The 24,268-nt window shown below is 39.6% G+C and overlaps 1 protein-coding gene across 2 annotated transcripts in view; it reads right to left on the bottom strand.

Moving 5' to 3' along the window:
• The window catches only part of USP13 (ubiquitin specific peptidase 13), an 88,646-nt gene that overhangs the window by 41,841 nt on the left and 22,537 nt on the right, over positions 1–24,268 (bottom strand). For both annotated transcript variants that reach the window (XM_042459643.1, XM_042459644.1), the window contains exons 4-6: positions 9,811–9,932; positions 7,075–7,217; positions 4,144–4,328 (exon numbers count right to left, since the gene is read on the bottom strand). In XM_042459643.1, coding sequence (XP_042315577.1) covers positions 4,144–4,328; positions 7,075–7,217; positions 9,811–9,932 — 450 coding nt within the window. The remainder of the gene's footprint in view (positions 1–4,143; positions 4,329–7,074; positions 7,218–9,810; positions 9,933–24,268) is intronic.

Here is a 24,268-nt window from a genome sequence, read left to right as displayed (position 1 = left end):
AAGAATACAACAAGGTCCAGAAAGATGCAAATCATGCCCCTTGCTCAAATTTTTCAAAGGGCTGGCAAGATGATATCCATCTTTCAGATCTTTACAATAGTCAGATAGTGCTGACATGTGAAAATAACAAATCTGTGTATCAAAAGTCAGTTTCCCTGGGTTCAAAATTCTCTCAGAAGATTCATTTTGTTATATGTGCAGTAGCAAGGGCTCTTATTTCATGGAATCATAGAATTGGAAGAGACCACAAGAGCCATACAGTCCAACCCTCTGCCATGCAGGAACTCTCAATCAAAGCATCCCCAAAAGATGGCCATCCAGCCTCTGTTTAAAGACCTCCAAGGAAGGAGACTCCACCACAATCTCCGAGGAAGGAGTGTGTTCTCCTGTCGAACAGCCCTTACTGTCAGGAAGTTCTTCCTAATGTTGAGGTGGGATCTCTTTTCCTGCAGCTTGCATCCATTGCTCCGGATCCTGTTCTCTGGAGCAGCAAAAAACAAGCTTGCTCCCTCCTCAGTATGACATCCCTTCAAGTATTTAAACAGGGCTATCATATCACCTCTTAACCTTTTCTTCTCCAGACTAAACATCCCCAGCTCCCATAGGACATGGTTTCCAGACCCTTCACCATTTTAGTTGCCCTCCTTTGGACACACTCATTTTTCAACATCCCTTCTGAATTGTGGTGCCCAGAACTGGACACAGTATTATTCCAGGTGCAGCCTGACCAAAGCAGAATAGAGTGGCACTATTACTTCCCTTGATGTTGTCACTATACTTCTATTGATGCAGCCTATTTATCTATCTATCTATTTAAAGTATTTATACCCCACTTTTCAGCCACAGAGGCTCTCAAAGCAGTTTGTAGACTGCTAATTTGACAGTTCCCTACCCTCAGGCTTACAATCTAAAAAGACATGATACAAAAGGAGAAAGGAATGGCAGTGAGGAAGGGGATCAAGTCCAGCAGATACTGTGGGTTCGTCTCTCCCCTGAGAAAGCCATTCATTTTGTTCATACTTCTGCTAAGGCATTGGAAATTGTTAATATAATTTTATTCAACTGTTTCTCTTTCTAGTTTTCCTCTGTAATGTCTTTGTTTAAGGAAATCTGTTACTGTGTGTCCAAGAAGGCTACATGTTCTGCAACTAGCTTTTGGTTATTGCCAGATTTATGTCCATTTATCCTCTTACATGAAACTCATGATAAAATAAAACTTAAAAATCTTAAAGATGCTGCCACATTCTTTTTTTCCTCCCACCCCTTCCTTTTTTTTTCTACAAGAGACTAACATGTCTACTTCATTAAAAAAGTTAATTTGGTTGATACTGAAATGGCCCTTTAATTTCTGCTGCCAAGGATATATCACATTTAGCATTTTATCTCCCAGTGTCCAGCAAGGATGACCCAGCTGACATTTATAGATACATACTGTGCCCTCCTACTGGCATATTAAGGGAGCCTCTGTTTTCCAGAATGTATTATTGTTCCCATCTATAAACATGAGCTCAGAGAGTTTGCATGTTTTTCCAGTTAAATCACAATACCTGTAAAAGTAACTAGGTTCAACTAAGTGAGTTTAAATGGATCTTGGGGTACTATCTTTACCAATAATGGATGTCTGACCAGAAAGCAAAGCAAACAATGCCTGCAAATATGGGTATTTTTTTAAATACAGGAAGAAAATTGTGAGCCCAGAACATTTACCGCAATTAAGAAAACAGCAACAACTAGACTAAGAAACCACATGTCTTTTTTGAAGCACAGTCAAGATTAACTTGTAAAAGTTGGGCTTTATCTTAGGGTACTTGCATATAAATTTCTGTTCGACCATAAAGCTCCATTGGGTGTCCTTGTGCTTGTAATTTATCTCAAAGTTGGGGGAAGGAGGGGAAGGAATCACAGAAACATCATTTTGCACTTCCTTAAGAAAAAGTATGGTACAGTGGGGGCCCTTGATATCTAGTGGGGTTTGGTCCAAGAGCTCCTGTGGATTCCAATATACATGCATGCTCAAATCTCATTACACACAGTGGTGTAGTAAAATGGTGATCCTTATATAAAAATGACAAAATCAAGGTTTGCTTTTAGGAATTACACGGTGGCTAAATCAATGGATGTAGAGTGCATGGATACAGAGGGCCAACTGTACTAATTTAATTAACTGAGCTCAGTTTTGTCACATATATACTTTGGGTCTGGTTAATATTTGGATGGCAGACCACCAAGGAATACCAAATGCTGTACCCTATTGTTCAGATGAAGGCAATGGCAATTCTGAGTATTTCTTACCTCAGAAACTCTTAGAAAATTCATGGGGTAACCAAAGGTCAAGAGGCAGCTTGAAGTCATGTGCAGACACAGACACAGACACAGACACACACCTCTTTGAGGTTGCCTCAATAATGGAACACAAGATTGGAGTTTGAAAAACTGTTCTCCAACAGAATTCAGAATAAGGGTGTTGGTGGGGTCCACTACTATGCAAACTACACAGATGCCCCAATTTCCTCCATCAGTGAAAAATAAAACAATCTTTCAAAAGACCAACTGCAAGCTTGCTTCATCTTGTGTTTATTATTCAAGGCATTTGGGCATTAAATTATTTCTGATCTAGCTAAAATAAGAAAAGATTAAAATGCTTCTCATTAAAGTGAGCAAGAATGAAAGATCCCAATAAGGTATGTAGGGTTGAAACTGAATGTCCGAGTTTTGAGGGGAGGGGGGAATGCACAAAGATGCACTGCCTGCCTTTACAGTTCTAAGTTTGTTTGCTAAGATTACCAAGGTTTGCAAAAACATGTATCTGAGGAAGTAGGCTCAAGTCTATGAAATTTCATGCTATCAGCTTCTTTCTTTCAGTTAGTCTCAAAGGTGCTACAATACTGATTGCATACTGATTTTCTAGACTAACACGGCTATGTCTTTGAAAGGTTTGCAAAAATAACCTAAAGTTCTTTTTTTTTTTAAAAAAAATGTATGTATCATTAGCATCTTCCTCAAATCCTCCATGTAGCCTCAGTATAATACACTATAATCCTAATAGCCTACTTTGGTCAAAATATTATACAGGTGACTTCAAGGCATACATTTTTTCATTGCTTCCTGGCCAGATGGAAGCCTTTCAGAGCAGATTGCCAAATGTGCAACACTATGGGTACATAAGGCTCATTAGCCTGTCTTCCTTTAATAAATTTTGTCCCCATGCCCTCAGCAAAAAAAAAACATTAACAATGACGGAGGCCACTCTGCCCTTTTCAGCTGCTGCCAGAAGTTCAGATGATTTATTTGTTCCTGACGCAGCATTAATTCTATGGTAAAAGCATGAAAGATGGAGGGAGGAGCCTGAAAGAGTTGCCAGCTGAACCACAAGGCCCTTGGGAGCTGCATGACAAACACGGCTGGGCTATATGGGTCTGCAAAGCCCTTTGTTCTAAATTTGCAGCACTGTGAGAACACGGCATGAGCAAGCCAAGCACCAAATCTACTTCTGCATAGCAATGCTGCACAAAGAGCTAAAACGGGTTTGAAGGAGAGATACATGTCCCCACAATAGCTTTGCAAAAGAAAAAAGAAAATCTGTGTGTCCATATGAATCAAAATCCTAAAAAAAGCTTGCAGGAGCTAGAAACATGATAGTAAAGCCACTAGCCAATCAACATTGAGAATAATTGCTTCGATCCACAGAACTGGCTTTCCCTGGACCAAGGTAGAGAAAGACAGAGACAAGTCGGACAATATGACCCTTCCTTATAGTTTCATAAGAATATATCTAAAATCATATCCTTTACATATCCAGCATGACTCACTGGAAAAGATGGTAATGTTTGGTAAAGTGGAAGGTAATGGGAAAAGAGGGAGTCCATGTTACAGGGGACTGATTCCATCAAGGAAGATATAGCCCTGAGTTTGCAAAACCTGAGCAGAGCAGCTGATGACCAGGAATCTTGGAGGTTTCTCGTTCATTGGGCTCGCTGTAAATTGAAATCAATTCAACAGTAAGTAACAATGCACTATCCTTTTGAAACTACAATTTAAGAGGCATGTTGAATGAAATAAAAATGTTGTTAGACTTTTTTGGTAAATGAAATAAACATTGTTGAAAAAATGTTATGCCCAGTAAAACACACAGCTTTTACTAACCTGCACCATCTGGAGTAATTGTTCCGAGTTTCACTGCTAGGGGATAACCCATCTCTTTGTAGTGTTCCAGCGCATGTCCATTTCCTCCACTGCCATCAAAGAACCACTTTCCACACAGGATTGACCCATCTGTAAGGTTCAGCCAAAGATTCTCCCGCAAGTCACATTTTGAACATTTCCAGCCACTGAAAAACACAATCCGACAAAGCTCATTTGCCAGCACTGGCTGCAAAACCTGGGCTTTGCTTCAGAATTAACAGGCAGCTGCTAAATTCTTAGATTGGATTAGGCATAAAATATATTTTGGCAACAATCAGGGGCACCAACATTTTCTTCCACCATTTTAAGAACCCCAAACTGCTGGCTTTTATTAAGGACTACTTCTGAAGCGCTGTCAATGAACATACCTCTTAACAAAACAAAAGGAAGCCCCTGCAAACACAATACAAACCAACAAACGATGGCCTCAAAGAGCTTGCGATCTAAATTTCATTAGAAAAGGAGCCAAAAAGGGAAAGGTTATCAGTAATAATAAAATCTGGGACAAAAGGGATAGATGTGAACACAATGTATTTCTCTTTCTTACAGCAGTAACAATAATTTTCCTATAAAATAAAGACCTTTTCAGTTATCTAGGTGGTTCTGAAGGTGACTTTGCATAATGCAGATTTGTGTGTGCAATGCACAGAAACCACAACAAACACAGTGTCTTTCTTTCCTCAGTATTGTTCCGGAAAAGGGATCATATTCCTATAAAATAAAGCAAAAAATAGCCTGCTTTCAAGAATATGGTATATTAAAGAGTATATGTTTTAAAAACCACTTAATGTATCACAGTACATTTTAGAATAATTTAATTAGCCTTGATGTGCTTTGCATGGGGCAGAGAATGGATTAATGCAGTGTTAATGCATCTGAGAGAATGTAAATAACTGCCAGCAGGAGCCTTAATAGCTGCTGCACTAACAATAACCAAGAGAAATTACAAATTAGATGAGTGGAGACCTCTGTGCCACAAGTCTAGAGTGGGGAGGGGTTACCTGAGGGGTGCTATTCTTCTTAATTAGGAGAAGGTAACCTGTATCTCTCCATATGTTGCTTGACTTCACCTTCCATCAGCCCCAACTGGCTTGCTGACTGATCAGCAATGACAGGCCTTGTCATCCAATGACTTCTGGAAGGCCACATGTTCCCCAGAACACTTTGAGAAAATTAGGGCAGCATTGTGCTTTCTACCGTGTTTCTCCATTTGTCACACCATTTAGCTTACCTCAACTGTGCTACACATACACACACTTCTACCTACTGCAGTACTGTGCAGTAGCAAGATGGTTTTGTGACACAACAAGCAACAGAAGGAAGCAAAGCAAGATACCTACTCTAGCTGACTCAAGACAATGGAAGACTTGTCTTTCTCTCACTTTTTAAAAATGAGAACGATGACAGTTAAGCCTCGTCAGAAGGAATGTTTGCATTATGACCAACATAGGTGAAGAGAGGTCCAAAACACACTGCTGAAATAATCCAGTTTGAAACTGTTTTAACTGTCCTGGCTCAGTGCTAGGGAATCCTGGGAATTGTAGTTTATTGTGGCACCAGGGCTCTCTGACAGAGAAAGCTAAATGTCTCACAAAACAGTTCCCATAATTCCCTAGCCCTGAGTCAGGGCAGTTAAAGCAGTCTCAAATTGGATTATTTCTGCAATGTGTTTTGGACCACAGTAGCAAGAATGGGAGCCCACCAATCAACCTAAGTCAGGGAAGATATAATCACAAGCTGGAGACTTACCCAATTTTAGTTGATTTACCAGTTAGATTACTTCAGAGACTGAAACAGGCTGATTAGGTAAAGAAATAGACAGAAATACTGTTCAGGCAAAAATGTGTTTCATCTTCTACATACAGATAGGAGAAATATGTCTCCCACCACTTTGCAGGGGTGTGGTAGCACAAACATATAAAAACAGGAGGATATTGTAGCATCTTTAAGATTAACTGAGAGAAAGAAGGTTAAAGCATAAGCTTTCATAGGCTGCATTTACTTCATAATCAGATGCATCTTATGTAGTAGACTCTGTCTACAAAAAGTTATGTTACAACCTTCCTTCTCTCAGTTAAATCTCAACAGTGTCACAATATCCCTTTGCCTACTGAACCAGACTAACATGACAATGTCTTTGAATGTAAAAAACAGGTGATGTATGTTGCTGTGAGGTGCCAGCAGGAAGCTGTGTCATTAGATTTTACCACACAGATAAGATGATTCCATTCAGCTTGTACAGCATATCACATTTTTGCCTTTAGAATAATTTTATATTGTTGCTGAAGAATAATTAGGGGGTTTTCCTTATCGGTCTTGAATTTGGCAATCAGATTTTTCTTGATTTTAATGCAACCCCGATCAAACAAGTTCTTGGATCCAAAAAAAAGTGTTCTGACATCTTTCTGAGCACTTACTGTCAGATGGACTTTCAGCACATTAATCAGTGTCTTGTAGAGAACTAAAAGTCTAAAGTTTGGGCCAAATGAAAGGAGAAGAGAGAGGACTAGGTTTGTGATACAACAAGGAACAGAAAAAAAGCAAAACAGGATACTTTCTCTCTAAATGACTTAAGACATAGGCTCTAGCAGGATCTCCCTCCAAAAACGTAGCCAAATATAAACATGCATCATACTGAGTCAGTTATCCATTTCACTCAATATTGCCTATTCCAGGGTTAAGGAGTTTTTCAACCTGAGGTCCATATTAGTTCTTTGGAAGCCTAATGGAGATCACATGCCTCAGTTGAGTGAGGCCAAATCCAAAATGAACAAAGCCACAGCATCTCCCTTCAACACACACACCATCCATATTCACTATTCACCCACAAAAAAAAAATCTTTGGTCTTTTATAGTAAAGCAGTTCTATGGTACAAACTGCAAAAGCCTCACCTTGGTGGAATCCTGACTCCATTGTCTATCTGTACAAGAGAATTCGCATGTTTGGAGACTTGGAGCTCTTCCTCCCATGAGTCTGGATCTTGCTTTCTGTATGGAGATTTCGAACTAAGGACTGCATCACAAGCTATTGTGACCTGAAGATGGGAACAAGAAGACAAATTGAAACTAAAAGGTAACATAAGACCAAACAAAACATAACTTTTTCATTGTCTTAGCATGATTTCTAACTAAGCACACCAATAACAACAACAACATAGTTTCTTGGTTTTTTTGTGGGTTTTTCAGGTTATGAGGCTGTGTTTTAGAAGAGTTTTATTCCTGTTTTGCCAGTAGTTGTGGCTGGCAGCTTCAGAGAATGCTGGCATGGAAGAGAGTGGGGTATATATACTGTTGGTTGAGAGGAAGCGATTGGCATGTTGATCTGTCTATTGTTCTGTTGTGGTTGATTGGCAAGGTCTCAGCATGTCTGTTTAATTAATGATACACTGTCTGCTTGGAAACTCCCCTCACCCTGGGTGGTTTTCATTTGCATTTGCTGGGTCTTGATTTTGATGTTTTTCAGGACTAGTGGCCAAACTTTGGCGCGTTAAAGAGCGCCGAAAAGCGGTGCTCTCCCTGCGCCGTCATTAGCTGCGCCAAGAAGCCCCAGCGGCCAGACCACGAGGCTTCCTGGCGCAGCTAAAAAGAAGTGCTGAAATGGCACTTCTTCTTGTGCCCCGGATGTGACACCGCGAGGCGCGCACTCACGGCGTCATATCCGGGGCGCGACGTGCAGACACTATGTGTCTGGCACATAATAATGGCGGCGCCCGTGTATATAGGGCGCCGCCATTATTACGGCCCCGTCCTGTGCTAGGGGTGAGGCCGGTGTGGATGCTAGGTCCTCAACCAACCCCTAGCATATGACGGTGGCGCCGGAAGGGCCCGTCTGTAACACGCCCTAGTTTACTTTAAGTGTTTCTTCTTTCCTGTTGAAGTTGTCCAGATGTTTATGGATTTCAATGGCTTCCCTGTGCATTATGACCTGATAGTTGTTGGTACGGTCCAGAATTTCAGTGTTTTCAAGCAGCATTTTATGCCCAGGATGGTTTATAATGTGTTCTGCTACTGCTGATTTTTCTGGCTGACCTAGCCTACAGTATCTCTTGTGTTCCTTGATTCGTGTTTGAACACTGCATTTGGCGGTCCCTATGTAGACTTGTTCACAGCTGCACAGTATACAGTAAACTCTTACGGCCATGAGAAGGTCTCTCCTGTCCTTCGCTGAGCGTAGCATTTGCTGGATTTTTTGGTTGGTTTGCAGACCATTTGGAGATTGTGTTTACTTACCAGTTTCCCTCTGATGTATGGTAAAAAATACCTTCCCTTTGGGTGGGTGGTTGTCTTCACTCCTATGGGTTTTTCTGGGTCTGACAGCCCTTCTGCTGTCTGAGCTGGAGTAACCATTAACCTGTAGAGCCTAGTCTAGGTGCTTCAATTCATCTTCCAGGAAGTGGGGTTCACAGATCCTTTTTGTCCAGTCTACCAATGTTTTTATTGTGCTTCTCTTTTGTCCTGGGTGATGGTTGAAGTTCTTGTGGAAGGAGGGTGGTTCTGTATATTGTGTGGCCCAAGCATTGGTTCTGTTTTCAGATGACCAGGACATCCAAGAATGGCAATATTCTTCTTCTCCATGGCTTCAGATGGTGAAAGTGTCATCCACATATAGGAACCATGTTGTGGGCTTTTTTGGTGCTGTTCCCAGGATATGTACATGACACTTTCGTGACCTGGAGCCAGAGAGAAGAAGATCTGACCATGTTTTTGAACCATGTTTTGAACCATATCTGAACAACATTTACACAAACATACAATTCATGATGGAAAAAGAAAAGGAAGGAACATTGCCATTCTTGGATGTCCTGGTCATCTGGAAACTGAACCAAAGTTTGGGCCACACAGTATACAGAAAACCTATACACACGAACAGATACCTACACAAGAACCCCACTTTTTGGAAGATGAATTAAAGCACCTAGACAGGGTTCTATAGGCTAATGGTTACTCCAACTCAGACATTGGAAGGTCTTCCAAACCCAGAAAAACCCATAGGAGTGAAGACAAACAACCACCCAAAGGGGAAGTATTTTTACCATACATCAAACGAGTCACAGACAGAATAGGAAAACTATTAAGGAAACACAACCTCCAAATGGTCTACAAACTGACCAAGAAAATCCAGCAAATGCTGCACTCAGCGATGGACAGCCAAAGGTTGGAAATGACTTGAAGGTACAGAGCAGTAGCAACAAATCATGTCACTTCTCAGTTTTGTTTCTTCCAAGCTAAAAGAAGAGCTATGTTATATTTTGTTTCTTTAGGGGCACCAGTTTTTGGTCTGCAGCGTTTCCGTATCAACCAAACCGTCCGACAACGTTGCGGATCAAAAAAGGAGCCGCCTAGAGGGGCTCCTTTTGGGATGTCATAGCCCTTACAACATCTCTTCCTTTACATAATGTGTGTGAGCTACAATGCCCACACATCATGCACAAGCCCCCTGTGTGGGTGGGGCAGCGCTTTAATGGCGCCACCCACACGTATTAGGGCTCGGGACTGTGCAGTTGGTGTGTGGTCCCAGGCCCTACTATCACCATCAGGACACTGCGTACCGAGTCTTAGGTGCACTTCCCCTCACTCACAAAGCCAGCTTCAGACCTATTCATTATCACCCATGCTCATTTCTCTTACCAGTGCTGGTAACTCTTCTATGTTGGGCAAAGGAATTTCATAGTGGTCTGGAAATATGACAAGCTTAGCTTCATCCTCATATTCATAATCGTCATTATTTAAATCAGCATTGGACTCTAGATCTGTAAGAGAAAGGGTGAGACAGAAAACAACATTAAGAGCAGAAAAGCCAAAGAATCATACCTTTCACCAGGCAGCACTTTCAGGACGGGCTGAAAAAAATTCAGAAACTTAGTTGCTCAAAGTGGATGCCTTAAATTTTGATTCTGGTGTCACTGAAGCAAAAATATTTCTTTAGCATTATTTTAAAAACAGGGCATATATTTGATACTGACTTCTTCAAGACTTGACAATGACATTTATGATGCTACAATTTTTTTCATCCTACCACTTGAAGAATTATCTGTAAAATCAAACTCCTCTCTTTATGTAGACAGGTATAAAAATATACTCCCAAAGATCAACTACAACAAACTGCAAAAGGAAGATCACTCAATTTAATCCTGATTGTCCTGAACACCTCCTGCCTTGCCCCATCTGTGATTCTTATAATTCTTGTGAGATAATTGCTCTATTATTTCTAGCTGTCATTATTCAATATTCTGAGAAGAGATCAGGATCAGATTTTGGCTGCTGCCACACTACAGAACTAATGCAGTTCGGCACTTCTTTTACTGGCATGGCTCTATCCTGTGGAATTCTCGGATTTGTAGTTTGTTGTGGCACCAGAGCTCTCTGACAGAGAAGGCTAAATATTTCACTAAACTACAAATCCCAGGATTCCACAGCACTGAGCCATAGCAGTTAAAGCAGTGTCAAATTGCATTAATTCTGCAGTTTAGATAGAGCCTTTAAAGAGAGGTTAGGTTTCTTGCAATATGCGTATAGGCACATACACTTTCCTTCTGTACTACCTCCTGATCAAACTGGTTTTGAAACTCTGAGCTAGCTTGGGGTACTCAAAAGGGGCTGCAATAGGAATAATTCCCTTCCAAGTTCAATTGGATCCCATTGTTCTGCCAGTGGAATCCACCACTGAATCCTGTAGAATTATATCCCACGAGGTACCAGATAATCTGTGACACACAATGCAGTGTAGCATATAAGAAGCCAAAGCAATTAATTTAGATATCCAAGCTCCTTGCCTATCTTTCTCACAAACACCTTCCTGAACAACTGTTCTCAGGTTTAAACATATAAAAGGCACTACATGCAACTAAACGGTCTTACAATACGGAATTGTTGATCCCTTTCATTGTCATTTAAACATCAGGTTCACATGTCAAAAGAAGAGAGGCAAATGTTGGAGGATCAAAGACGTAAAATGTCAAAAAATCTAAAGAAGACAACTACAGTGTTTCTATAAAAAGTCCATAAAATCAAATTTTTAATATAAGCCGATAGTTTGGCTTCAAACACCTATTAAAAAGTATGGTTGACATGCAATTAAATTCCATGTGGAAATAAAGGATGTTTCACCCACTTCATGTCAGAACTTCTTCCAATAAATGGATGTTAATTACTTTGTTGGTTGTAACAACCCTAACCAGGAAATGAAACTGAGAGCTAGAGGTGAAAGGTTCTGTAATTGTTGTCAACCAGCTAATCCTTCAAATTAAACTATTATGACAAATTATGTGCTTAGCCTTCAACACTCAAAACATTTCACTGTTTTATAACAACTAGTGCTTTGCCCTTTGTGACAGTTTATATAAGGTTGATGGATCAAACAGTAGATATGGAACTAGATTCAAGTCTTGTTTCTGGTTAAGTGAGCTCGATTGGGTAGGTTTGGACAAACCATTTTCCCTCAGTCTGAAAAAGTAATTTAAAGTTTCTCACAAGGTTCTTTCCAAAGATGAAAGAAAATGCTATAGCAATAAGAGCTTAGCTTTTCTAAGGAAATAAAACCATTTCAGTACTTCATATTGTACACAGAGATACAGAATGTACTTATTGGCAATGCATTAAAAAGTCCTATTTTTCTCTCGAAACAATCCTGTAAAGCAGATTAGACCCTGATTTGACCATAGCTAACCAGTGAACTTCAGTTAGAGACATGTGTCTATTCTGAAATGAAGCTACTAAACTTGCTACATATCAAGACAGATAGATAGATCTATCTATCTATCTATCTATCTATCTATCTATCTATCTATTTAAATTGCACCATTAAGTGTTATACCAGGCGGCCATAGAAGTGCATTTAGGATACATTGGACAGCTCAAAAAATAAACAAATGGGTCCTTAAATGATTATTTTATTTATATCCCGGTACAGGGACTCAAGTCAAACAGATCAAGCCTGAAATCTCCTTGGAAGCCAAGATGATCAAAATGAGTCTGTCGTACTTTAGCCACATAATGAGAAGGTACAGATCACTAGAAAAGACAATAATGCTAGAGAAGGTAGAGGGTAGGAGAAAGAGAGGAAGACCACACGACCAATGGATAGGATAGTCATTATTTTATTTTTTAAAATAGCCCAGAAGATAGTTTGAAGAGCAGAATACAAAATAGTAACAGATATAAAAAAATATATTTAAGAGATTAAAAACAGAAGAATAATACAAATGAAGCAAAAATAATGGACATTACATATATGGTAACTCAGAAATCAATAATGGCTTTTAGGAAGCAGGACAAGTATTTTGGTTTAGCCATTTAAGAAAAAATCTAGAATAATCATATGCAGGACTGGAAATATCTGGCTATCCAGCAACCTAGGAATCTGAACCATTTTGCAGGACTGGACCCAGTGATGTTATGGCAGTTCCCACAGTATTATAATACAGAAATGTGTGTTCCTGAAGCCCTTTCTTCCTTTCACCTAATGTCTACTGACTGTGTTCAGTGACAGACAGCCTCATCCTTTCTTTATTAAACTAATATACAGATTCCCCACTAAGCAAACAGTAAAGTAAAGCACCAATAAAATCAAAATATAAATTCACCATAAAAATGTGAAAACTAATTATTTAAAAGCATTGGCAGTTTATTAGAAGCAAGGAATAAATCAAATTAAAACCTACTTCAGCAATAAAATAATAAGTCTTCAGACCAAAAACAAGTATCTTTGTCTGCTCATGGAAAAACACCACCCCAGCCCCACATGACAGGGAGAGCCAGAGGCTGGGACCAGCCACCAAAAAGCCCCTCCCCTCAATTAATGACTACTCCCACTAATGGCAGAAAAGAAACCATTTCCTGAAGATATTAAAGTCTGGGCAAAACTAACCATACAGCAAAATAATTCAAGTATAATGGAACCTTGGTATCCGCTAGGGTTTGGTTCCAGGACCCTCCATGGATACCAACATCCATGGATGCCCAAGTCCCATTACAGACAGTGGTATAGTAGAATTATGTCCCTTATTCAAAATGGCAAAATCAAGGTTTGTTTGGGGGATTTTTTAAAATATATATATTTCAGGCCATGAATGGTGGAATCCATTGATGCAGAATCTGTGGAGGGGCAACTGTATAAGGGTATGAATGCTCTTAAATGCCACACTCTGTAAATGAGAGGAGTTTCCTTGCATGCCCAGTGTGCTTAATAAATAATAGCCAAATAAAAATCTGCAGAAAACCACATTAGTAATTGTTGGTTGCTTTGGAGGATAGAGTGGGCTTATTAATTAGCACCCCTTTTGATGCCTATTTACTGACAGTAATATATATCTGGTGTGTGTTATTATAGGTCATTACCATAAGGTACTATGAGAATTATATATAAGTGTAAAATGAAAAATATATAAACAGGATTAACCCATGAACCCAAAACTGGTGTAGGAGAACAAAGAGAAAGATTATTGCATAAAGTCAGAAGACAGGTTCAAATATGAAAAGGTATAAATGCAATTTTTAATGATGGAGAGGGGGCAAGATTACAGGTTTATAAATGAAGAAGCAATGTGAAAGATACATACTAGGATGTAATGAAGGTACTATATATGCTCAGAAAAATTACCATCTCATGTTAATCCAACAAGAGTATGATAAAGGTACCTCTTAGCATTTTTCCAGGATATCTGCTGCATTCTCCAAAATATTATTTATAAGGAATTGCCCTTAGGGAAATATATACTACAAATTATCACAGCCCACCTGTAATAAATGTAAAATGTAACAAATCAAAAGGGTTCTGATTCACACTATTGGTTAAGTATCCCTTATTTGGAATTTCTAAATCCAAAATACTCCCAAATCCAACTGTCCACATGGGTGGCTGAGAGAGGTACACCTTTGCTTTCTGATGATTCAGTGTACACAAACTTTGTTTCATGCACAAAATCATTTAAAATATTATGTATAAAATTACCTTCATTCTATATGTATAAGGTGTACACAAAACATAAATGAATTTCATGTTTAGTCTTGGATTCCACCTCCAAGATATCTCATTATGTAAATATTTCAAGAATCCAAAAAAGTCCAAAATCCAAAACACTTCTGGTCCTAACCATTTGGAATAAGAAATGCTCACTGTACTGCAGCTATCAGAAATAGCTGTAAACGCATGTTTAATTTTCTCTGTCATTAGGTAGGACCTCTCAAGATAACTTTTAACATTTAACATGTGAAATCACTTGTACACTCAAACTACTTAGCTCAAGCGATTCAACACTGGAGGAAGAGGGAGGAAAGTTTGTATGTCCCAAAATGTCCTGCTCAGCAAGCCATTTTTTTCTCAATTTGTGCAGACACAGGAAGAAAACTGAAAAAAATTAAGTCCACTGTCCCTTAAAAGGTTGGGAAATACACATCTCCCTTTCAAAATATTGGTGTATAATATACTGGGCAGTTCTCTGGAAATTACTGTACATGAATGACACACAGTAGCTATTTTGATTACAGGTTCCTTTCCAAAACCAGTGAGCTCTTAAATGTGCTTATGCAGCATCATAAGGTGCTCTATTTCCCCTTTAGCAGAAACTCCAGCTGCTGTCAGCCAAGCCATGCTTATTAAAAGGGAGTTTAGGCAAGCTAATATAGAGAGCAGAGTGCATTTCCCTTCTAAGGGCCTGGAAGTACTCTGGCGTTCAGTCAGAAGCACTGATAAAAATGATGCCCTCATCAGCAGAGATCAACTGAAGGTCACAAAACCACAGTAGAAAGAAAAAAAAGGAGAACAGCAGCAAAGCAAAATAAGCAATGGTGTAAGCCTGCAAAGACTGGAGGGAGGCATCATGTAGGGAAGAAGGACTGAGAAGCTGTTATTTTTGGGTGAGCAGTCAGTAGGGTAAATTTCCATTTCCTCTAGATACCATCTGGCTAGGTTCAACAAGCACATCACTCTACGATGACAAATGTTCAGCCATCGGCTGACTGAAAAGAACAGCTGAAGACTAGCTCTAGGCAGACAAGGGAGCCATAGGCTAATACAGTGAAGGCGAAAGAAAAGAGAGGATTGCTTGACTAGACATGCCCAGATCAGATTTAGATGTTACCAACTGAATGTGCTAATAATAACACCAAGATCAGATTCTAAACTGGGCTCCTTCCTAAAGAGCATCCCCTCCATGATCAATGAAGGAAGATACAGTCAGCCCTCCTTATCCACAGATCAAGCATCCATGACTTGAAAGTATTCCAAATAATAATAATAAAGTATTAATTTCAAATAGCCATTGTATATAAGGGACTCCATTTTGCTATGCCATTCTATTTAATGGGACTTGAGCATCTATGGATTTTATTATCCCCGTGAGGTCCTGGAACCAAACCCCAGTGGATTCCTTCTCATACAAAAACACAAGCCAATAAGCTAGAGATACTTGAGGCTGCAAGTTGCCAGTTCCTTCACATCCCTTCACTTATGATGAGTTCCTTAATATCATTGACTTCTAAGGCATGACAGCATGAGCTGTTGCACCAAAGTGACTAAATAAGACAGTTGTATGTCAAAAGAGTGCAGTTCAACTTTTATATACTGGTAATTATTCATCTTTATTGATGTTGTGTGCCTTGAAGTCATTCCCAACTTATGGCAACCCTATGACCCATGACTCTATCATGGGGTATTCTCAGAAAGATTTGTTCAGAGGAGGTTTGCCTTTGCCTTTCCCTGAGGCTGAGAGCATATAACTTGCCCCCAGGGTCACTCAGTGGGTTTCATGGCTGAGCTAGAAATTGAAACCTGTTCTCCAGAGTTGTAGCCCAACACTCAAACCACTATGTGATGCCATCATCTCATTTATCTACTATTTCCTTCAAGATACTAAACAATCTTCCCCCACTCCCATTACACTGGTATTCACTTTCTCTACCTTCCATTTTCTTCAAGAGGTAATCAGCATAACAAAACAAGAAGGAAAGAAATCTTGTGAAACTATAGATTTATTTTAGCATGAGATTTTAGCCTTGTCTACACAATATCAGGGTTTTTAGTTTTTAATTGTTGTTTTTATGCATTGACATTGTGTTTTAATATGTTATACTGTTTAATACTGTCTTAAGGGGGGGAGGGATAAAATGTTTTTAATTGTCATATTTTATATTTTACTGTTGTTAACCGCCCGGATTGGTTTGCCAGAGGGCGGTATACAAATAAATATTATTATTATTATTATTATTATTATTATTATTATTATTATTATGTAAATACAGTCAGCCCTCCGTTTTCATGGGGGATCCATTCCGGACCCCCACCCCCAGAGAAAACAAACTCAACAATATTCAAGCCCATAGGCATGAATAGTGGTGCATGCTTGCAGGTGCGCACCCCATTATGCCCCCCCTCCGTTTGCCACTCGCACATAACCAAGGACACAAATTCCAAGACTGTGCAAACGGAGGGGCAACTGTACTCCTCATTCTATTTCAATAGAATGTGATCCTTCCACAAGCAATTAGGAAGAATTCACCAAACCCTGTGGAAAAAGGAATCCTGTTTTTTACCTGGAATAACTGGGAATATCTGCAAGGATGTGCATTATCAAAATGTATCTGTCTGCTTTACATGGATTGGCATGGTTGCTCATTTTCAGCAGAGGGAGGCCAAATGGATACAAATTTGCACAGGAAAGTGAGAACAACTGTCAACAAAATTCACACAATAAACCTGTTAAAAACAAAGAAAATTCTGGCCTCTCACATGGGGTTATTCTAAGAATTATGGGATTTTCATCATATACAAGATGCAATTTTAAAGCAATCAGGCAAGAAACCATCCATTTTCAAATATGCATTCTGTTGTAGCATCATTTCTGTAACACAATTCACATATCTTATTCTATTAATCTTAAATTGAATTAAATACAATGGATCCTTCCCAACTGCAGGAGTTTGGTTCTGTGACGTTCCCTCCATGGATGGCAAAAAATGTGACTGCTCAAGCCCCATATTATTCAAAGGTGGTGACGTGTACATGTATATGTGAACAAATGTAGTGTACAAACTACCATTGAATAATATTAAGTGTGGCAACCTGCAGACAGTCAAATCCATGGATCACCAGCCCACCAATATGGAGGGTCCACTAGATAGGCCAAGAAGTGGGTAAAATATGGCTTTGGCACTGTGTGGAGTCTCCTCAAAGCTGTTTTCACTGCCTTTGACCCCTACAGACTCCCTACCATCCCTTTTCTGGAAAATGACTTCCTGGAAGACACTTAAAGCAAAAATTCACCTGCTAAACACCCTGCACTGTTTCACATTTTAAAAAATCTATATATATATTTCAAAACCAGAAGTGGGCTTCCAGATGCTTCTGGTTTTGTTTTGTGATGGGGGGGAGGTATTTTGAGTAGGCCATATGATTCTTGAAGGATGACTTACAGCAAGATCCTAAAATTCATCAATACTAAGGATCCACCCACACAGTAAGTACAGTATCTGTTAGCCATATTTCCCTGCTCCCAGCATGTTTGCACAGCACCAAACACAGATTTCCGCTTTTAGAACAGACTTAGAAATGCTATCAGAGTTGATAATCATGAGAGGAGTCCAGACCATTAACACCTGGATGATACATTTCCATTAAATGCAGACATTTAAATAAGATCCTAGTCTTACCCATCAACTTACACAGGTTCTCTGATAAGAATGGCAAATGTTGTTTTCCAGAGAAAGTCAGTGAACAATAGGTTAAATTTCTAAAAACAATAAAAACAATTAGGATTACAACTTTTAATTAATTGGGTACATTGATTATTTTTTTAAAATGAGGAATAGCAAATGGAAACCACCATTTTAGATGAGGCATTCTCCCTTCCCTCTCACATAAATAGGAATTCCTCTTCCGAAATGTCTCCTACTGAGACAAATACATGCATTAGTTAAAATTGGTTTTAGTAGCATGTGAATTTAATTAATTAATAGATTAAAATTAATGTCCTTCAATCAGAAAAGATTCTTCAGTCAAGCAACAGCTCTAAAAACAATACAGACATACTTCCATTAACAAGGTTTCTGGCAAAGAAGTTCCTTTTTACAAAGTATATTTATGCTCTTCCAATCCCCTTTTCTCCCTGTCCTCTGAACAGTTAAAGGTGTTTTAGCAACATACAGTAATCATGGAGAGCATGATGAAGGGCAAGAAAACACAGATTGTCAAGGTTCGGCTGCAGAAGTCACCTTGGGTCCCTTTTTGGGAGAAAGACATCATAAAAATTAAATAAATCAAATAAGTTAGTAGAAAGCAATGCAATAAAGCTTCAGCTGGGAAAGAACAAAGTTTTACTTTTAGTGATCCTGCTGCAGGTATGTGTGCCTGCCTACAACAGGCAAAATAAATAGCAGCTGCTTTCAGAATGCTTTACTGAGTCTCCATCCACAATGCAGAAATAATCCACTTTGACACAACTTTAACAGCCACACCTCAATGCTATGGGATCCTGGGAATTGTAGTTTGTTGTGGCACCAGAGCTCTCTGACAGAGAAGGCTACATGTCTCCCAAAACTACAATTTCCAGAATTCCATAGCAGTGAGCCATGAACCAAACCACACTGCAGAAATAATCCAGTTCGAGACTGCTTTAACTGCCCTGCCTCAATGCTAGGGAATTCTGGGAACTCTGGGACATTTAACCTTCTCTATCAGAGCAGGGCAATTAAAGTGGTCTCAACCTTGATTATTTCTGAAGTGTGTTTTGGCCCCATGACAATTAAAGTGGTGTCAAACTGGATTATTTCTGCAGCGTGGATGAAGTCTATGTGATCTGCAACCTATCCCTCTTCTTTCCATTTTATTTCTGTCTCTGATACCAAATTTTCTACTCAAGACGCAATGCCCAGGATCACATCTAATGCATAACTTTCTATCTAGTCCAAGTAAAACAGTGTCAGAGATACAAACTCTCAAATCATTTAATAAACATATATTCACTCACACTGAAGTTTTTCTTTTTTTATTTTGTTTTGACTTTTTGTTCAACCCAGCTGAAGCACAAGCCTGAGAAAGACTTAAGCCTTTTCATCAGCTATGCCTTTCCACTTATTTGGAGCCCAAAATTCTCCTGTTACCCCAATATTAAGTTTGAAAAAAAGAAACTCTTCCTTATTCCAGCTCTGTCTTTGCTATTGCTGCTGATTTCCATAAGGCGATCAATTAAGGATGTTTCTGATACAGAAGGGATTGGAAGGAGTTTAATGTCCTTAATAGGTTTATACCTCAAAGAGAATTAGAAGCTAGAATGCGGCAAAAATTCAAACTGAATTGACAGACTGCGTTTGCGGGTACTTTTTGATGCAGGATTATGTAAGGCTTCATCTAATCCACACCGCCTTCTGTGCTTGTTAATTCATTTCGTTTTAATCACATGTTGGGATTTCTGCAATTGGGATTAGCTCTTATTTTTTTACTCCTCATCTCAAATTTTGCAAAAAATCAGGAAAACTATTTTAAAACACAAAGAAGTCTTCAGCATCAATCCTGGCTGAGTGAACTAAGCAGTCCATACTGTGTGGCTGGTTCACATTCAATGTACAGTGGTACCCCGGGATACGAATTACCCAGCTTACGAATTTTTCGGGATACGAAAAAATCCCATAGGGATTTATTGTTTCGGCTTACGAAGGTTTTTTCGGGTTACGAAAAAACCTCTGGCGCTGTTTTCAATGGAGCCGCGGCAGAGCCGCGGCTTTTTTTCCATTAGCGCCTATGGCAATTCAGGTTACGAAGGTTTTTCGGGTTACGAAATTAGCCGCGGAACGAATTAATTTCGTAACCCGAGGGAGCACTGTATTACCACAAAGCCTTAAAATGCACACATTACTTTTAAAATTTATCATCATTTGGGATGAGGCTTTCCACATTTTATTAGAAAGCAGCCATATGGAACTGTCTAAAGACAGACTCTAAACTATGTCCTCACCAGGTCTTCAAGGCTTCTTCTATATGTTTAACCAGAAATTTATTTGCAAGAAGACACCTTCTTCATGTCAGTCTGGAGCACTACCCATACATCATTTGAATGTCTGATCACTGATACATTTAAATGATCAACAAGGTAGAACTATATTTCTGTGTGCCAACTCTACCAGTTTCAATGAAAGATGAACTGTCTGCCTTACTTTCACTAATCAACTGTTTCTTCCAGTTTTTCATGTATGAAATGTGTTGTCAGGTCAGCAGGGACCAAAAATTCTTACCAGTGCTTACTGGGCAACCAATCTGTTTTCCCACTATTACAAGAAAGTTAAATGCAGAGCTTGGAAAAACTGCAAGGCTATGACAGCTGAAGGATTCTGAGAACATCAGTCTAGAAATGTAATCCCCCCTACAAGCTCTGGTTATATCATTCTGGCTGAAAGTATCATGTTTCACAAGAACATAAAAAGAGCCTGTTTCGTCAGATCAATGGTCTATCCATCCTTCAGTTTGCTTCTCACAATGGTCAACCAGATAGTTCCAGGAAGCCTACAAGTAGAAAGTGAAAGCAAAAGTCCTCTCTTACCATTTCTCCCTGGTTACCTTAGTGGTAAAATTAAAAATATAGCTGTGTAAGTCTGTAGAAACAGTAGGTAGAGATCTTATAATACCTTTGAGATTAACTGAAAGAAAGGCGTTGGCTGCATGAGTCTAGGAAAGCTCATGCTGCCAACTTTTTTTCTTTCAGTTAGTCTCAAAGGTGCTACAAGATCTCTCTACTCTCTGGTTACCAACATCCACTGGCCTGGAAGTTCCATAGGCATCATGATTAATAGCCAATGAGTCACCACACCTAATGCTGTATATACTCATGTATAAGTCTATATTTTTAGTCAAAAAATTGTCCCAAAAACCTCAAATTGACTTATCCATGGGTCAATATAAGTACAGTATGTTAACTCTTATGGAAAAAGGAACCATCTCCTGGTGAAAGGCAAGAATGTAATCTGTCCTGGAAGCACTGCCCCCCCTCTACTCTTTCATCCATCCAACCTTTCATGTGAGCACAAACGGTTATGGCTGCTTGAATTTTGTAAGTTCTTTGGCAGTGTTTTCCTTTGCTTCATCCATTAGATCCTTTGTTATGTGCCCCTAACATTTAACCCTGACTTATTCAATAGTCATATCAAAACACTAATTGTGGCACCAAAACCTGCCCTCTACTAATACATGAGGTTGACTTATAATCGAGTAATCACTCAAAAGAGCTTGCCAGTCCATTAACTTTTCCATAACCCTCTCTCAACAAGAGAAGAGAGAAGGAGGTCTTGCTAGAAAACAAAGCACCTTTCCTTGGCTGCAAACTCCCAGTTTACATAAGGAAGTTAAGAGGAAAAACTGAACAACTCTGCTCCTTAGCAGCATTACCATGAAGTGTAATATTATTTCAGTTCAGTTTATTGGTCTAGGCCAGAGGTTGTTGCTGTTGTTGCGTGCCTTCAAGTTGTTTTTGATTTATGGCAACCCTAAGAGGGACATATCACTGGATTTTCTTGGCAAGATTTGTTCAGAGAAGGTTTGCCTTTGTATTCCTCTGAAATTGAGGGATTGTGCCTTGCCCATGGTGATCCAGTGGGTTCCCATAACGGAGTGGGAATTTGAACCCTGGTCTCCATAGTCATAGTCCAGCACTCAAACCACTATACCACACTGGCTCAAGAGGTGAAAAACCTTTTTCCAGTGAATTACTGCACTGATGTCCTGATTGTGATTGTCTCATTGTGTGCAAAGAATGCTGGATTGGACAGTTTGGTGTTGTGAACCCATAAGGCTTCTCTCATATTGTACCTGCCATGTGGCTATTTAAAGATAAGGCATCTGTGAGTGGGGGAAAAGACCAGTTGAGTCTAGTTCAATGCTGTAAACATATCAGAATAGGCAGGAATTCAGACACAGCATTCAAAGCCCAGTGAATAACTGGACTCCCGCACCTACAAACCCTTGCCAATGGCTATGCGGGCTAGGGCTGATGAGATTTGTAGGTCAGAAACATCTTGAAGACCACAACTGCCCCCCCCTTGATAGAGTAATCTAGGAATTTTGTTTTCCATGTGCATTTTTTAAAACTGCACATTCTGTCTATGCTTCTTATGAGGAAAATGCTGGTTTTGGTAAGTTGTTATTTTAAAGATGAAACCGGACTCATACAGCCCTCCAGATGTTGCTTGAATTTTACTCACACCTAGCTTTGTAAAAACAAACACTAAAAGAGCTACCAGAAAAAGTAATGTAATCAATTCCCCCTTGTCCCCCTCGTATAGTTTTAGAACTAATATAGGGTGAGATGACAATCCATAGGATGGCTGACTATTTTTTAATATTGTCAATCAAATAGTAAAAGCTGTTTCTGCTTTCTTGTGAAACTTTGGGCCAAAACAGACCAGCATCTTCAGCCAGCTTCAAGCTCGCTTGGGGGCATGGTGTTTACACGCACCATGCCTCAAGTCATCCAGAAGTCATGCAGGCGATTACATGCCAGGTGGCTTCCTGATGACTTGGGGGCATGGTGTTTATATGCCACATACCCCAGAGGCGTTGAAAAGCCAGCTCCAGCGACAAAGGGATGGCTTTTTTCGCCCAAAATAGGAGTGGATTTCTTCCACCCCTACTTAGGGTGGAAGCTGGATGGATTGAGGCCTCGTGTCTGTTTGCCACAGCCCCAATCTATCCTAAGTGGGGTGGTTCCAAGCTACCCCATCAGGGTCATCTATTTCACCCCTGTATTCCCTTTTTTGAACCAAGAACTCATTATTCAATATTGTAAAATATTGTAAAACTGAGCTCGATGAGTCAATTCTAAGCTAGTTTTACGACATATGAAACACCCTTTTGTGTGATATATGCTGGGGGGGGGAGTTCATTTTCCATGCCTTGAATAGGATTAGCAGACTTAGAATGTTTCCACTTCACCTTTTGGTTTTATAAGAAAATTCTCCAGGTGGTTTCCAAATTATGACAAAATACCAAGAAGCGTGCACAATAGACCATAAAACATCAAGGGAATCTTAAAATTAGATTACTCTCAGACTTTGGCGGTATCATTCCCCCCCCGGGGATAATGTTTACATCTCTTTGACCTAAGAATGCCCACAGCCCACCATCCAGAGCCCAACATGAATCCTCAGGTTTCAATTTATGGTTGAGAAAAAGGGGATTGTAGTTGCTTAACGGCTAGAGCTCAACTTACTCTTTTCCCCAAAGCCACCAAAATGGCTGACTAGTTTTGAGATGTGGCCTGGCACTCAGCAGCATGGTTAAGGACAGCACAGCAATGTCAGGAAACGTCTGGCAAGCTTTTATGTTGGCACTGCCGCTAGGGTTGCCATTAAAGATTAATTCCTTATTAGTCCAATGACTGAACTGGCTCTGATCCAACTAACTTTCTCTGCGCACTCTCCAAATGGCTATTTGTGAAGCCCTCCCAATTTCCTTTTTAACACATCTGATCTAAACAGAGGGTTCCAAAAACCCTGATTTTTTTACTTCTTTTTTGTGTTTGGTATTGGCTAGAGAAGATGACGTATTGGGATCACAATGTCCTGGCTCTGCTTTATTATTTCTGGGAAATCTTTCTATCTTTTTCTTTTCTTTTTTGCCTCCTTTCCTGTTTTTCATGTTCCACAGATAAAATAACAGAGAGGCCCAAGTTGCTGTTCACAGTTCTGTGTTGCCTGTAATGCAGACCACATCCTCTCTCTTCATTGTTGTTTCCCATGACTGAATCTGAACAAAAGCTTAGAATCCCATTTGAGAAACTTTGATCTATGGAATGTGACTCTGAGAAAGGTATGTGGTGAGCTAAATCACTCTTTGCTTTGCCTGCTGTCCTCCCTTGTCCATTTTTTCAATATCCAGGATAAATTCTGAAAAATCAAATCCGGAAAAAGAAGTGAAAAAGGAATGTTTTTGTGAACCAAGCAAAACCCACAGAAACCTAGCTGGGATTTCCCCCCTTTTCCCCACAACTCTTTTAAGTATTTCTCTCTATTTTTAAAAAACTTCTAGTCATCTTGCTATAAGCATTTGTATCGGATTAAGTGGAGGTTAGGTACTTATTACTATCCTTTCATAGTCTGTCATGTTCTT

The sequence above is a fragment of the Sceloporus undulatus genome, chromosome 3 (assembly GCF_019175285.1).
Source record: "Sceloporus undulatus isolate JIND9_A2432 ecotype Alabama chromosome 3, SceUnd_v1.1, whole genome shotgun sequence".
Lineage (NCBI taxonomy): Eukaryota > Metazoa > Chordata > Lepidosauria > Squamata > Phrynosomatidae > Sceloporus > Sceloporus undulatus.
The sequence above is the reverse complement of the archived record's forward strand: the minus strand, read 5'-3'. Positions and strand labels throughout refer to the sequence as shown.